Below are 15,007 nucleotides of genomic sequence, written 5' to 3'. Positions count from 1 at the left end.
TGAAATGATGCTAATTTCCTATAGTATTCTTCTAACATTTTGGTAAATCTAATTTTATTTCAAAATAAAATTTTGTGTTTCCTTTTTAATACAACATTTCTAGGTGTAAGAACCCCAGTATGAGGAACAACTCATTTTGACTTACTATTATAATTTCTGTATTAAAAGAGGTTATAAAATTATGTCAGATGCCAAATCTCAAAGTCCAATTCTTATCATGTATTCTGGATTGCAGTAAACAGGAAGCAAGCCAATGAATGAAAAACACACTTGCTAAAACCTACATGGTACACTGTTCACAAAGAGATAAGCCAGAGGGGTGGGGGGGAAATGAACATTCTGGTCATACAATGGCCCACAACACAAAAAAAAAAAATACATGAAACATAAAAAGTGAAGTACGAAACAAAACCAATTAATCAGGCTGGGGATGTGGCTTAGTGGCATAGTGCTGATCTAGCATGGAGGAGGTCCTGAGTTCAATCCCCAATATCACAAAGTAAAATTAAAATAAATATTAAAAAAAAGCAATTGAATCAGCACATGATGAGTTCATGACTTGAGGAATGTTTGTGGTATTCATTTTTATGACTCTGGTAAGAAATTTTTATTATTAGGTAAAGGTTGAATCAGTTCTGGTACATACCCAGATTTCAAGTCTGTTATCCTCAAACAATTTGTAGCATCCAATCCCACTTTTCCATTCCGGACCACACTAGATATGAATGGGGAAAGCATTGGAGAAATTCGGTTCAAGGCCACTTCTGGGGACATTTTAACTTGACTTATAAGCTACCACTGAAAGCAAAAGGAAAGAATGATGATCAGAGTCAACAACAACAACAAAAAATTAGATACAACAAAGCTTCCTAAAAGCTGGCACAGCCCTCAGAATTTTCCCTTGCATGAGTAAATACTTCATTTCCCCCTCTAAGGAGCCTCTTGCAATGACCCTCCGAAAGAAATCATTTCCCTGTTGCTCAGCCACTCAGAACATAGACTGCACCACTGCTTTTTAGAGACAGAACCCTTGAAGTACAACTCTCTCCTCCTTTCTGAAGATGATTCTTGCTCTGCTCTATTTAAAGCTATTCCACTCTAGCCAGGCATAGTGCTGTGTACCTATAATATCAGCTACTCAGGAGGCTGAGGCAGGAGGGTCACAAGTTCAAGACCACCCTGGACAACACAGATCCTATCTCAAAACAACAACAAGCTGTCCCCCTCTATCTTTTTACTGCCTCTCCCACTTCAGTTCAGACCAAGAAGCATTCACTAGCAATTATTTCCCAGCATACAAAAAAATACTCCACTCAGTTAAGAAGCTCTTCTTTGGTATCCCCACAAGGAGTAAAAAATTTATAATAATATTTTAAATTCTAAAACAAGCACAATCAGCTTGCAATTCTTACTTACCGGAAATTATTTACAGCTATTATACCTTCCTCCACAGTGTATTCTAACCCCCTGCTTATGTGTGCTTGTCCCTACTTGGACTTGAATCTTTAGTGTTTTAACAAAAGTATCTGGCAAACACTAAGCATTCAGTAACATTTTACAAATGAGTAAGAGGACAAATGCTAGAAAAATATTTAGGGATAGGAAAAATATAATATTCCCATAAAAATTTTGGCAGGAGAATAAATGTAACAAAATGAGAGGAAAAAATTACATAACAATTAAATCATGAAAACACACACCTATGTAGATGCTAAGCAACACAGACTAATACAAATCTTTCAGTCTTCGACTTTAAGGCACTGAGAAGTCCTTATACTTGAAAATATAAAGCAAAACCAATAAATCATATCTAAATTACTTGGAAACTCATGGGGCTAAAGAGGGAGTACATGAATTCCTCTTAATAGAATTCTAAATGAAAGCCTACTTTCCGAGGTGAATAATTCAATTTAAATGATCACTTTCTTCCTCCACATGAAAGAATAATCCCACATCAAAAACATTTAAGTTTCCATCCAGTTACAATTACAAGAAACTGATATTCTCATTCTAGTTTTTCATGTATTATGCCACATGAGAACATACAAATGTTGAAAAAATTACAATAAATACTATTTTCGGTATTTAGTATTTGTTTTTCATTTCAGACAGCAATAAAGGGAAGGGCTGCAGTGATCTTTCAAAAAATAAGAACTTTGTCACACTCTTTAGTGATGAAACCAAGAAGTACCTCTGGGGTAGCAAAAGCTTTATACTTTATGTGTATAGTTCCCAAATGATCTTTTCTGCAAATATTTAAAAAGCTCCTATTCTAACTCTTTAGCAGATGACCTACCTTCACCACTGTCATCACAAGGAAAAAAAAATTTACGCATTATACTATCAACCATAGAAATCACCTTTACTTTATAACATTTTATCACTTACAAAGAGTTTTCACATACATTATTACAGTTGCTCTTAACAACCTGGGTAGTAAGGCAGGTATTTTAATTCCCATTTTGCAGATGATATGGATAACGGGGGGGGGGGGGGGGGTTGTACAGTATATTAATCCACATAATCATTTTGAAGGCTTTTCTTCCTATTCTGCAACATTTCTAACTTTATTTCTATCCACTGATGTCACAGTTCCTGAAAGGATGCTTATCTAGATCATAAGCAAAACACACAAATATTCACCTCAGAAAAAAAAAGCATAAGGATCTCATAGATATTATTCTTCCATGTTTTTTTTTTTCCCCACAGTACCTACTATTATTTTACCTCTCGTTTCTACAAAAAGAAAGGGGGGTAACAGAATCAACAAATTTTCAATCTCGACTACTGACAGATTAAATTATTCACCTCCTAAATTATTCACTTCCCCCTACAACTCTGTTCCCTGGTGAATACTGTCCCCATTCTACAGACATGAAAATTGAAGCTCTGCAAGCAAGATACTTATTCAGAGTCACAAACATGGCAAACAGATTAGAATTTAAATTCAAATTCGAATTTTGAGGATTCTCAAAATCCACTATTCCTGTCTTCCTATCAAATAACATAAATTTTTAAAAAATCACATAAATTAAAAAACATCAAGGTGATTTTTTTTTCTTGACATCAAGACTCAGTCAGAATTTAAATAAATGATTGTTTCAAAACCAGAGACAAACTAGACTACTATGGACCTACTGCTGAAGTTGGCTTGAATGATTCAATAGTTAAATTCTAAACCTGAACCAGAAGCTAACCATACTAACAGTGAACAATTCAGCAAGTATCATGACTTTAGGATGACACTGAGGGAATGAATTTGTCTTTATTTCTGGAACAGTCATAGTACTATTTTTTTTTTTTTTGATAGTGCTAGATCCCATGCAGGATTAACATCTTTTTCAATCATGAGAAGGTGTGACTTATCTAAGAAAGAGGGAAAGAATACTGGTTCCAAAATCGGGTCATTGAACAATAACCAAACAAGGTGGTCCTTTGGTGCAGTGTGCAGGGACATGGGTTGGTCCACTTCCCCCCAAATAAGACAAATGAGACAATGGCAATATTGTAACAGATTCCAGATAGCCAGAAATTTGGGGTAGCCAGCCTCTTTTGAATGCTAGTTCTGCGATTTGTATTTCCTGATTTTGACGTACTGCATAAGGAAAATGCAAAAATACATTTTTACAAAGATCTCCTGCCCCAAAATAAGGTCACATCAGGTCTTCTGGTAGGCTGCCTGGGGAATACAAAGACGTCTAAAGCACTGTCCAGGCTCTTGCAATTAGGATAGGATGACAAGCACGGAAACACGTGTCCGGTTGACGTCATGGAACGGAAAGGGGTGGCCCCCCTTGCTGCGTCACATCAACGTCATACAGCACACGAGGGAAGTCACACTGGGGAAGCAATTTCTCCAAGGGGCAAAATCAGGAAAAACAAATCGTTTCAGACTCAAAGAATGACCACCCAACTCCAAGAACATTTAAAAGAGGACGCTCCCCCTTCTCCCAAATTGTATGATCCCCTCATCAAGCGGAAAGAGGGATCACCCTGAGGGCTCATTAGGGACCAAGGGGGTGGGCCAGAAAGGGAGACAGGTAACTCTGAGGTTTGGGGGACTCGTTCTTGAGTGGACTAGCGTGATGGGGGTGAGCAGGGCATCTTTGAAACAGGGGGCCTTCTCTATAGGAAGAGTAGGCAAGCCCTCTGGCCATCGATCTCTGCACCACCTGTGCGACTCGGGATCCAACCTCCCCTCACCAGCCCCAGTCCTGGTACCTGGAACTTAGTCCGATCGGTAACCGGCGACTACGTGGGGTACAGGTTACCCGAGCGCGCCCCCGACCGACGCACCGACCTGAGCGCGCACCGCGGGCCGGATGCGTGCGCGCTCCCGGACGTCCCGCCCCGCCCCATTCGGGAGTCTGGCGGCGTGCGCGCCCCCGTGCCGCTCCTGCCTGGCGCTCGGAAAGGCGTCCCCGCAGTGCCTGAAAGCTCTGGGTCAGCGCCTGCCTCGCGCGTGGCGAGGAGCCTGGCACTCGTAGTATTAGGAGGGTCCTGGAATATGAGGCGGTGCGGGAGACAATTCCTGAAAGAACTGGGGGCCGTTGTCGGGCGGGGTTGTTCGGGCATTCGGGTGGGCGACCCGCGTAGGCGTGTGAAAGGCCCGCTTCGATAAGAGGGTAGGAGCGGCATCTCTGGTTACAGGGTCGGGCGAAGTGCAAAGGGTAGAGGCCAGGTTGGACAGCACCTCATCTAGCCATGGCGGCGTCTGGGGAGCCTCGGAGGCAGTGGCAGGAGGAGGTGGCGGCGGTGGTAGTGGTGGGCTCCTGCGTGACCGACCTGGTCAGGTTAGTCTGTCGCCGGCACGCGACTCGCGGGAGTGGGTGGACGGTGCTCAGCGCTGGGATTTTGGGGACCGACAGGGTCGCCCTGGGTGTGAGCTACAGGTTTCCCCAACCCGCAGCCCGCCTTTCTGATATGGAAAAGGGAGAATTCGGGTTTGAAAAGGTACATGGCAGGGGAGGGATGTAGAGGGCAGGGTTTAGTGAAGGCTCCAGTATAATCAGAAGCGCCTCCAGACCTACGCCTGTCTCCTTGGCCAGGCTGCTGCGCCTTCCCCGTGACCTGCCAGGTGACTGCCACGTCATCCTACCTCCTAGAATAGGCCCACCTCACAGGGTTGTTGTGAGGACTAAATTAAGTATTTTGTCAGCCGAAACACTATCTGAATTGGGTATTCTTCGTCTGAGCTTGTTGTGTAAAATAATGAGTTAAGCAGGGGTCAAAAAGACACCGTTCACTGTATTGATTATTGGCATTCCTGCCGTATTTTACGGTTACAGCTTGCTTTTCAGTATTGTTGTAATCACGGGTTACCTTATGGTAACCAAAGTGTGAGTCAAAACAAAAATCCATAAACAATCTTTACAACCACTAAAAATATATAATCAAGCAGGAGCCGAAAACGTGCTAAATGAAGATAGACGAATTAGGTCCATGACTTTGGAGAACAGATCCTTCTGATTTGTCATCTTTTTTTTAATGAAAATTGATTTTCTAACTACAAAATTAATTGTATGAAAAAAATCAAATATTTTAAGGAAATCCTACTTCTCAGATTGTTTCAGTTTAATGTGTGGGTGAACAGTGTTTTATTATAATGAGGGTTTATATCATTAAAAAATTATTAGGCATACTGCAGTAAGACCTCATCTGTCCCTAAATCTTGTTTTGCCAAAGGATAACAGTAGAAATAAGTCACCAAATCCATGCTTGTGAGGCAAGTGTTCTACCACTAAGCTACAACCCCAGCCCTGTTCTTTATTTTTATTGGCCTTACTTATTTTTATTGGTCTTATCTGGAAATACTAACCCCTCCCCAACCCTCTTGGGCTAAAGGGCTCAAGGACCCCAGACCTATCTCTACAATCCAGAGCCACACTCCACCAGAAGTTCTAGGAACTCTCCCAAGAGGCCCCTTCCTGGCTGCCTGCCTGTCTGCCAGGGCTGTGTCCTCATTCCTGGGTGGTAATCTGCAGAGCCCAAAGTTGGGTGGAGGGAGGAACAAGAACATAGTTTCATTCTTGAGCCACCAAGAGGCAAGAGTCACCTGTCTCCTTTATAGGGCTTTTAATGGGTGGGCAGGTGCTTTAACTTTACAAAAGCACTTCCCTTATTAGGAGCATTGTCACAGAAGTTGCACCTGCCTTTGCTCAGCTCCTTGGGGTTGGTGGCCCTAGTGACCATCCTTCTACCCTGAGTCATTGTCATCCCCTGAATGAATACAATCACATCTGCATGTGGATTGTATCCTACTTAGCATGCCAGGTCCTTTATAATGGAATAAGTATATATAATTTATTCGGGGGTAACAGCCTCAGACCCCTACCTTCAATTGCCTGTGTGACACCAGCCTAGAGGCCTTCTTGGCCAGCCTCCAGAAGATCTCTGAGTGCTTCCCCCCTCCTTTCCGGACTCCTCTGCACTTGCCCACAGGCAGACCAGGCCAGCCCCTCCCTGAACTGTGGAGCCAGCTCCTGGCTGGCCCTGTTCCAATTCCCTGCTCACACTCCACCCAAGACAAGTTTTTAAAACCTGTGTTGCTCCCTGCAATGGCTTCCCTTTCATCATAAGGAAGATTTTTCCAAAATTTCTGAATATAGGATTTTTGGTACAAGGCACTAAACCCAGTGGCACTTAACCACTGAGCCATATCCCTATCCCTTTTCTTTTTTTTTTTTTTTTTTTTTTTTGAGACCGTTTCACTGTTGTTTTAGGGTCTCACTAAGTTGCTGAGGCTGGCCTCAAATTGCTATCCCCCTGCCTCAGCCTTTGAAGAACTGAAATTAGTCATGCACCACCATGCTCAGCCTGAATGTAGGATTTTTATAAAAATCCTGCATCTGTGATAAACCTGGGGCCAACTTTGCTGGTTACAATGCATATCATTATTGTATTATTTTTTAATGCTCCTGAAATAAATCACAAATTTAAAATCTTAACAGATTTGTCCTTTACATACTTCTGAACATCAGAAGTCTAATACAAGTTTCATTGGGCTAAAATCAAGGTGTCAATAGGGCTGGGCTCTTTTCTTAAAGCTCTAGCAATGACTGTTGGCTTCTCTTTCCAGTTTCTAGAGGCTGCCTGTGTTCCTCAGTTGGTCATAGCCCCTTTGTCCTTGAAGACAGCAGTGGTTCGTCTGTTTCTCATGTGGCATCACTCTCACTCTTCACCATTCTGCCTTTAAAGGAACCCTGAGGTTACAATGGGTGCCAATAATTCAGGATAATCTCCTTACTTTATTGTAGTTTCTTTTTGAAATCAAACAATTGTATAACTTTCAGGGAACCTTGAATCTGATCAGTCTAGCCTCACATTTTGCAGATGAGGTAACTAAGAAAGCTTAAACAGCCCACCCCAAGTCATATAGCCAGTTAATGGCATAGTGAAGGCTGAAACTCAGGTCTCCCACCCCTTATCTTTCCATTCTGTCATTCTACCTCTAATTCTGACTAGTAACATTGCCCTTTTCATCTTTGGTTCATATGAAAGTGCCATAGTCCGGCTGCAGCTTGTGTACATTGATACAGCAGGAGTGGGAGCCGTTTATTGTAGGACAGGAGGGGTGTATATATATATATTTCACATAGTTTTTCTTAATTAACATAACTAGATACAGAAGTCAACCAATAAGGAATCTCCACACGTAATGGCTCTCTGGGGCCACCTCACAAACCACTCCCCCTGGCAAAATGCCAGGCGCCATCTTGACTTGTTTACAGACCCTAACATGAAAGCTTTTAGTCTGTGTATTCACTAAGTGTTTCCCTTATAATATGATAAAGAATAACAACTAAGTATTTATAATTCTTGTGTCTAAAGATAGTATCTTCATTACCCTAACCCTTATTTTCTTCTAGAGTTTAACTGTAACCAACCTGGACGCCATGCCTTTACTGTAGAATCACTTCGGAAATAAAACTACATCAATAGCTAAGCTGTTTGGATTGTATCCAAGTCAACTTTCTTTATATATTACATTACTGTGTGCCAGACACTGCTAATTCAATCAATGAGCAACTTTTTTTTTTCATTTCTAACTTCAGATTGCTATGAATAGTAAGTGCTATGTTATAATAATTTTAAAAAATCATTAGCTCATCCAACATGACAAACAATAGGCATTATTTAATATCCATCTATATTTATCACCATCCTCTTCCTTCTTGAACACTTATCTCTAAAGTTTCTTGTTGCAAAGATAAATCAATCCTGTTCTCATAGAAAATAAAGACAAAAGTTGCTCCAAAGACAAATTTCCATGAAAACCTAACAACATAAGATACATTTTTAGAAATTAGGTTCATAGCTTGATTAATCATGATTTCATTAATAGACCTTAATTCTTATGACATACATCACCTTTTTTTAAAGTTATTTATCCAACTCATTTTTATTACATTTACACTAAGTATCAGGCAATTCTCTAGGAGAAAAGGATACCCAGTCAAAAAATCTCTACCTTATGGAGCTTATATTCTAGAGGCGAGACAGATGCTATCAGTAAAAATAAGCAAAATATATGGTATGTTAAACAAATGCCACAGAGAGAAAGCAAGAAAAGAGGATGGAAGTACTAAGTATAAATCAATGACCACAGAAAGCCTCACTGGGAAGATGATTTTAAATAAAGACCTAAAGGAAGAAAGAAAGCAATCCATAAATATACCTGAGGAAAGAGCATTCCAGGCAGAGGGAATAGCTTATGCAAAGGCCCTGTGCAGTAAACAGCAGGAAGTCCAGCATGGAGGAAAAGAGGAGGGCAATAAGTGACCAATGGACATTGGGTCATACTCGATAAGATGAAAAATCACTGGAGGAGTTGAGCAGAGGAGTAACATAATCTGACTGAGATTGTAATAGGATCATTCTGGGGGCTATGTTAGAAAAAAAAGCTAAGGAAGACAAGTGCAGAAGCAGGGAGACGGGTTCAGGATGGATCACAGTGATCCAGGCAAGAAATGGTGGTAACTTGAAAGCTCTACGGTGGGGAGAAATGAGCATCTTTTGATTATATTTTGAAGGTAGAGTTGATAAGATTTGTTGAGGAGTGAGAGGTCAAGGATTACTCCTGATTTCTGCAGCCTCTGCAACTGGGAGAGGAAGTTGACCTTTCCTGAGATGCAGAAGATTGTGAGCAGAACTGGGCAGGGAGAGGACTGTGTCAGGAGCTCAGGGTGGACATCCTAGGGTTGAAGTACCTATTAAAGATCCAGAAGACAGATGTGTGAGTTTGGAGTTCAGAGGAGAGGACTGACCTGGAGATATAAATTTGAGAGCTATCAGTGTGTAGATAGTATTTAAAACCAGGAAGCAAGATGAGCTCACTGAGAGTCTGAACTCATGTGGCACTTCAACATTTAGAGGATGCATTTTTCATATGATTTATTTCTTGCCTTTAAGTCTCTGTACCCCTAAAACTTGTTTGAGACAATCTTACTACAAACACATTTCCATTGCAATAGACTATAATGTCAACTAATACCCTCATGTTATCCTTTAACATACTGTCAATTAAAAGTAATGGTTTTAGAGAGAAGGCTCATGTTCTCCCGAGCATTTAAATTTAATCCTTGGCAAATCAGGAAATTATTGCTTAGTTCTCAAAAGATCAAAAGATTTGATAGTGAAATTAGTGAATTTGGAAGCCTTTACAGATAAAACAGATGAAGATTACTTTTTTTTGTAAAGACTTTTATTTATTTAGTTAGTTAGTTAGTTGTAGATAGGCACAATACCTTTTTTTTATTTATTAATGTGGTGCTGAGGATCGAACCCAATGCCCCATGGATGTGAGACAAGCACTCTAACACTGAGCCACAACCCCAGCCCCTAGATTACTTTTTTTAAAAAAAAATTTGATTCCTTACCTAGAAAAGGTTACCATAGTCATCTCTAACCTGGGTCCCTCCAGAAGCCTCTTTCTATTTAGATCAGAAAAATCTGTTTTACAATCACAGTTGTAGGAAAATAAAATTCATAGGAATGAAGGTCCAAACTTATCATACCCTCCCAATATTAGAGAAATATATCCCCCTCTCATTATTTCTGCTCCTTAATTTGATCGTGAAAGTTGCTCATCAGTTACCATTTTAAATAATATTTTGGTAAATATGTTTCTGCCTAACATCAAAGAAATCATCCATGAGATAGGTGGTAATTTTGATCTCTTCAATGAAAATAGATGTTTAAAAAAGTGAATATGAACATATGACAAAGAAAGGGCACCTACAAGGTACTACTGCTAAGCAGTCTAGCAATCCATCCCTCTGCCAAGTCTGTGCCCCGACTCTTCATGTCTATTCTAGGGAAAACAACGTTTTCATCTGTGATGAATTTTGCCCTAGTGTTTTGATACCTTGTGTATAATATTGAGCTATGGGAATGTGCTAGGTGCTAGGGATGCTGCAATTAGTAAAATGATCTAGAGGAACCTAGAGCCCAAGGAAGATGGCCAACACAAAAAGATACCATTGTAGTCTGATGTAGCAAGTGCCTGCAGGCTCTGTGGAAGCATAAGGAAACTTCTTGAAGGAGATAGTGCTGAAAGCAGAGTGAGTGTCCAAAAGGATCCCTGACAGTTCCAATGTATTCCTTCCGTAGATACGCTAAATCCAAATTTGCCCCATTGAATATAAATTCAATCACATTTTAGTATTTGCTATGTATTGATAAATTACTGGTTTATTATATGATCTCCAAAGATAAGATTTCTTTGAATTGTATAAGGTTTTTATAACAGTTGATTGAAGGCACTTTGAGATCTTGAAGTCTTCATATAAGCATTTAAAAGATTTCTGTCTGCCCAGCTTTATTTTCTTAACAATTTTTATGACTAGCTTGACTTGAAATGTTTCTTGTATAGCTACAAAGGCAACTATAAATTATCTTTGTATGCATATGGTTGACTTGTTTTCTAAATAAAATTTGAGGGGTTTGTTTGTTTTGTTTTAGGTTTGGGTTTTTTTGTTTTGGGATGTTGTGTTTTAGTTTGGTTTTGTTTGTTTCCCAAATGCATCACATTTTAGGTGTTGGCTTTTTTCCTTGTGGCCAAAAAAAATAAAAAATTGTTTCCAATGCAATTCTTCTGTAATATTGTACAAAGTAATTTATGCAACCGTTCCTAAGTACCATTTACAAATTTTTTGAGACAGGATCTAGCTATGTTGCCCTGTCAGGTCTTAAACTCATAAGCTCAAGTGATCCTTCCCTGTCAACCTCTCAAGTAGCTGGGACTACAGGCATGAGCCACCATGCCCACCTACTAATTAGATTTTACATCTGCTTTTTTACCAATGATTTGAAAAGTTACAATTTATACACTGTGATAACAATATTGGGATTTTTTTCTCATTAAAGGACTTCATTTTAAAATAAGAAATACAGATCTAATTTTCAATTACCGAAATTTTCAGCCAAATACTCTACCAAAAATCTTATGGAAACTCAATTTATGAGGGATGGAGGAAGGGTATTCGGTATTGAACTCAGGGCAATTTACCACTGAGTTACATCCTCTGTCCTTTTTACTTTTTGAGACAGGGTCTTGCTAAGTTATTGGGAGTCTCATCTAATTGCTGAGGCTAACCTCAAACTTGTGATCCTCCTGCTTCAGCCTCAAGTTGCTGAGATTACAACCAAGGACACCACACCCCATTTAGAAACTCAATTTTAAAGTCCATTAGGCTATCCTAATTAAAGTTATAAACATTTCTTTGGTTTTATGTTAAGACCATAAAGAAATAAGCAAGGTATTATCTAGAATAGTTAAGGATAATTAGAAAATTAGTGGTCCTTTTTGTACTTAACAGAATTAAGCATTTGTTTAAGTCTTTTCAAAATATAAGAGTTATTCAGTAAATGTTTGTGGCATGAATTAATAAATGCTTGGATTTATTTCTTAGCAGTTCTGGAGGTTGGAAAATTCAAGATCAAGGGACCCACATCTCTCAAGGGCTTTCATGCGCTACATGATCACACAGTAGAAGGCAGAATGCCAAGAGAGGGAGTTTGGTTGTACACGGTGTAGAGTCACAGGTCATGTGATCATACATGCACATAGGGTAATAATGTGAGATTCATTCTACTATCATTCCTACCCCTACATCCCCTCCCCTCCCTTCAATCCCCTCCATTTAGTCCAAAATACCACTATCCCCCCTGCTTATTGTGAATTGGCTTCTGCATATCAGAGAGAACATTGGCCCTTTGGTTTTTTGGGAGTGTCTTATTTTGCTTAGCATAATATTCTCCTAAGAAAACTTGGAATGGACCCACCATTTGACCCAGTCATCCCACTCCTAGGTTTATACCCAAAGGACTTAAAATCAGCATACTACATGACACAGCCATATCAATGTTTATAGCAGCTCAATTCACAATAGCTAAACTATGGAACCAACCTAGGTGCCTTTCAGCAGATGAATGGATAAAGAAACTGTGGCATATATACAATGGAATATTACTCAGCCTTAAAGAAAAATGAGATTATGGCATTTGTTGGTAAATTGAGTTTTATATGTTTTGAGGCAATTTTATTAGTTGAATTCAGTCTGGAACTATTGCCTTTTCCTGCTGAATTTAATCTATCCAGAGCTATTTTCCTTGGTGGTTGCCAATATATCTTTTCCTACTCCCCACTCTACCACTGCCACCCAGGATTAAATGCAGGGTTGCTTTACCATAGCTACATCCCCAGCTTTTTTTGTTTTTATTTTGAGATAGTCTTGATAAGCTGCTGAGGCTGGCCTCCATCCTCCTGCCTCAGCCTTCCAAGCCACTGGGTTTACAGGCATGTGCTACTGTGCCCAGCTCCTACCTTTTATAATTTAACCTTTATATATGTGTCTCTTATAAATACATAGCTAGATATTAGTCTTTTGTTTGTTTTTACTTTTTTATAAATACAACGTTGTCTTTTCACTGGAGAATGTAATTCATTCACATATATTTTGAGTTCCAATGTATTTGGATTCATTTCAAACATACTATTTTACATAAACTGCTTTGTAGAACATTGTTTTTCAAACTTGTAGAGTACAAGTAAGACATTTCATGTTTCATCTGAAATTGCATGTTCTCTTCTGTTACATTGTAGTTTTACAAAAAGCAGTATATCCAAGAGTTTAAGAAGAGTTATATATGATAATATGTTGTCTATTATCTCCTTTTGAACTCTAGGACAGGAACACCATTATTTGGCCTTCCCACCCCAGTATCTAGGTTCTTTAGAATTATAATTGCCAGAAGTTACACAAGAAATAAAAAGAATCTGAAATATAAACAGGTTCAGGGACACATAGATACATTTGAATACTGTCTTACCATGATTGTTAGAGTCAGACCAGCCTTAGTTCCGCTACCTTCTAGTAAGTGAATAAGGGTATATTTTTGTTTTGTTTATTTGAGGGTATATTGTTTAATCTCTCTGATTCTTATTCTCCTTGTTTGTAAAATGAGATGAAAATACCAGTACCTTTTCCTTGGGGTTATTGTAATGATTAAATGAATTGGTGGTCAGTATTTATGGTACAATATGCATTCAAAAAATAGTATCTGCCACCACAGTGTATCATTTCAGCAAATGTTTATTGATGTGTGCACAGTCTTAAGCCATGATGATAAAAGTAAACACCATGCCATGAGAGAAACTCATGTGGATTAATAGGGCAGGGCACCTAACCCCACCTGGACTTGTTATGTTAGGACCCCTGGAGGAAGTGATGGGTTAGTTGAATGTTACAGGATGAGAATGTTTTAGCTCAGCTAAGAAACAAGGAAAGAACTTTCAGGCACAGAGGAGAGGATTTGCAAAGGATTTGAAATACAAGGAAGAGTTCAGGATCGAACCCTATCTTGAGATTGCAGTGGAAGCTGCCACTCTCCTTTAACACCACTTAGTGCTCAAGTCAAGGGAGTGGTGGGATGGAATAAACTTTGAGTGTTTTTTGATACAGAATCTGGTTTTTGAAATGCTCTTTTACAAATTCTGTATTTAAAAAATACTTGTTATAGGAACTGAATATCCACAATTACAGTCAAAATTGAGAGAATATAAATTTTCAAAGAAAGTAGCACAGCATACTTTAAGGACTGTAGCAGTGGACTCAGAAGACCTGAATTAAAATCGAGTTCAACTGCCTAACAGCTCAGAGATTTTTCATAAGCCATTTCTTTTTTGAATTCTCACTTTCTCCCTAAAACATAGATATTAATGCCTACCCCAATCTATTTTACAAGCGTATTAAGTGCAAATATAATATAATCAGTTCTTGATTATTCATGATAGGAATGTAAGAGTCGTGATCACCAAAGACCAAGAATAGTAGATAAATTAAAATTTAATAATTAATTCCTGCATATATTATTTTTTCCTATGCTGATTTATCATTCTAATTCTGTTTTGTTTAGGATAAAATTAAAATCCGTTTTCTATTTCTTTAAAGTATACCAGCAGATGGCAGGAAGATGTAGCCCAGATAATTATAATGTGGTAACAGAAGTCATTTTGGAATTTAAAATTTACTATAATTAATTGGCAAAATTGAAAAGAAAACATTGGTTCTGTAATTTGTCACTATCGTTTTTATTATTACATAAATTCCTACTTTTCTTATCTTCAATGAATTTAAAAGTTATTCATTAGGAACTTTGACAAATGTCTTGTCAACAGTCCCCTTTCTGCTGTATTTCTCCATATCCTGGTTTTCCCACTTTGTAGTGCCCCATATATACCTTCTGCCAGTCCCCACTGCCTGTTCCCCTGTGCACACATATGTAATTCTCCTGCCTTCTCTTGCTTATCCAAAATAGTTGTTGACATTAGATAGTATTTTTTATTTTAAAAATGTTTTTAATATTTTGAACTAACTATATGCCTCTTCTACTCAGTCCTTCATTTCACGTTGGAAAAATAAAAATAACATGTCCCTCTTTATAAAGTATTCAGACCATTATTTTTGGACAAAGATTATAAGGGCTCCCACCACATTTTCACTGT

The 15,007-nt window shown here is 38.8% G+C and overlaps 2 protein-coding genes across 3 annotated transcripts in view; one reads left to right on the top strand and one right to left on the bottom strand.

The window, feature by feature from the left end:
• Babam2 (BRISC and BRCA1 A complex member 2) overlaps positions 1-4,312 on the bottom strand; it is a 395,729-nt gene extending 391,417 nt beyond the window's left edge. For both annotated transcript variants that reach the window (XM_027933462.2, XM_071601451.1), the window contains exons 1-2: positions 4,222-4,312; positions 647-798 (exon numbers count right to left, since the gene is read on the bottom strand). In XM_027933462.2, coding sequence (XP_027789263.1) covers positions 647-774 — 128 coding nt within the window. In that variant the 5' untranslated portion in view covers positions 775-798; positions 4,222-4,312. The remainder of the gene's footprint in view (positions 1-646; positions 799-4,221) is intronic.
• Positions 4,313-4,610: 298 nt separating this feature from the next.
• Positions 4,611-15,007, top strand: part of Rbks (ribokinase) — an 86,677-nt gene continuing 76,280 nt past the window's right edge. Inside the window, exon 1 of the mRNA XM_027933424.2 lies at positions 4,611-4,793. Within this exon, the coding sequence (XP_027789225.1) occupies positions 4,705-4,793 (89 nt within the window). The 5' untranslated portion in view covers positions 4,611-4,704. The remainder of the gene's footprint in view (positions 4,794-15,007) is intronic.

The sequence above is a fragment of the Marmota flaviventris genome, chromosome 14 (genome assembly GCF_047511675.1).
Source record: "Marmota flaviventris isolate mMarFla1 chromosome 14, mMarFla1.hap1, whole genome shotgun sequence".
NCBI lineage: Eukaryota > Metazoa > Chordata > Mammalia > Rodentia > Sciuridae > Marmota > Marmota flaviventris.
The sequence above is the reverse complement of the archived record's forward strand: the minus strand, read 5'-3'. Positions and strand labels throughout refer to the sequence as shown.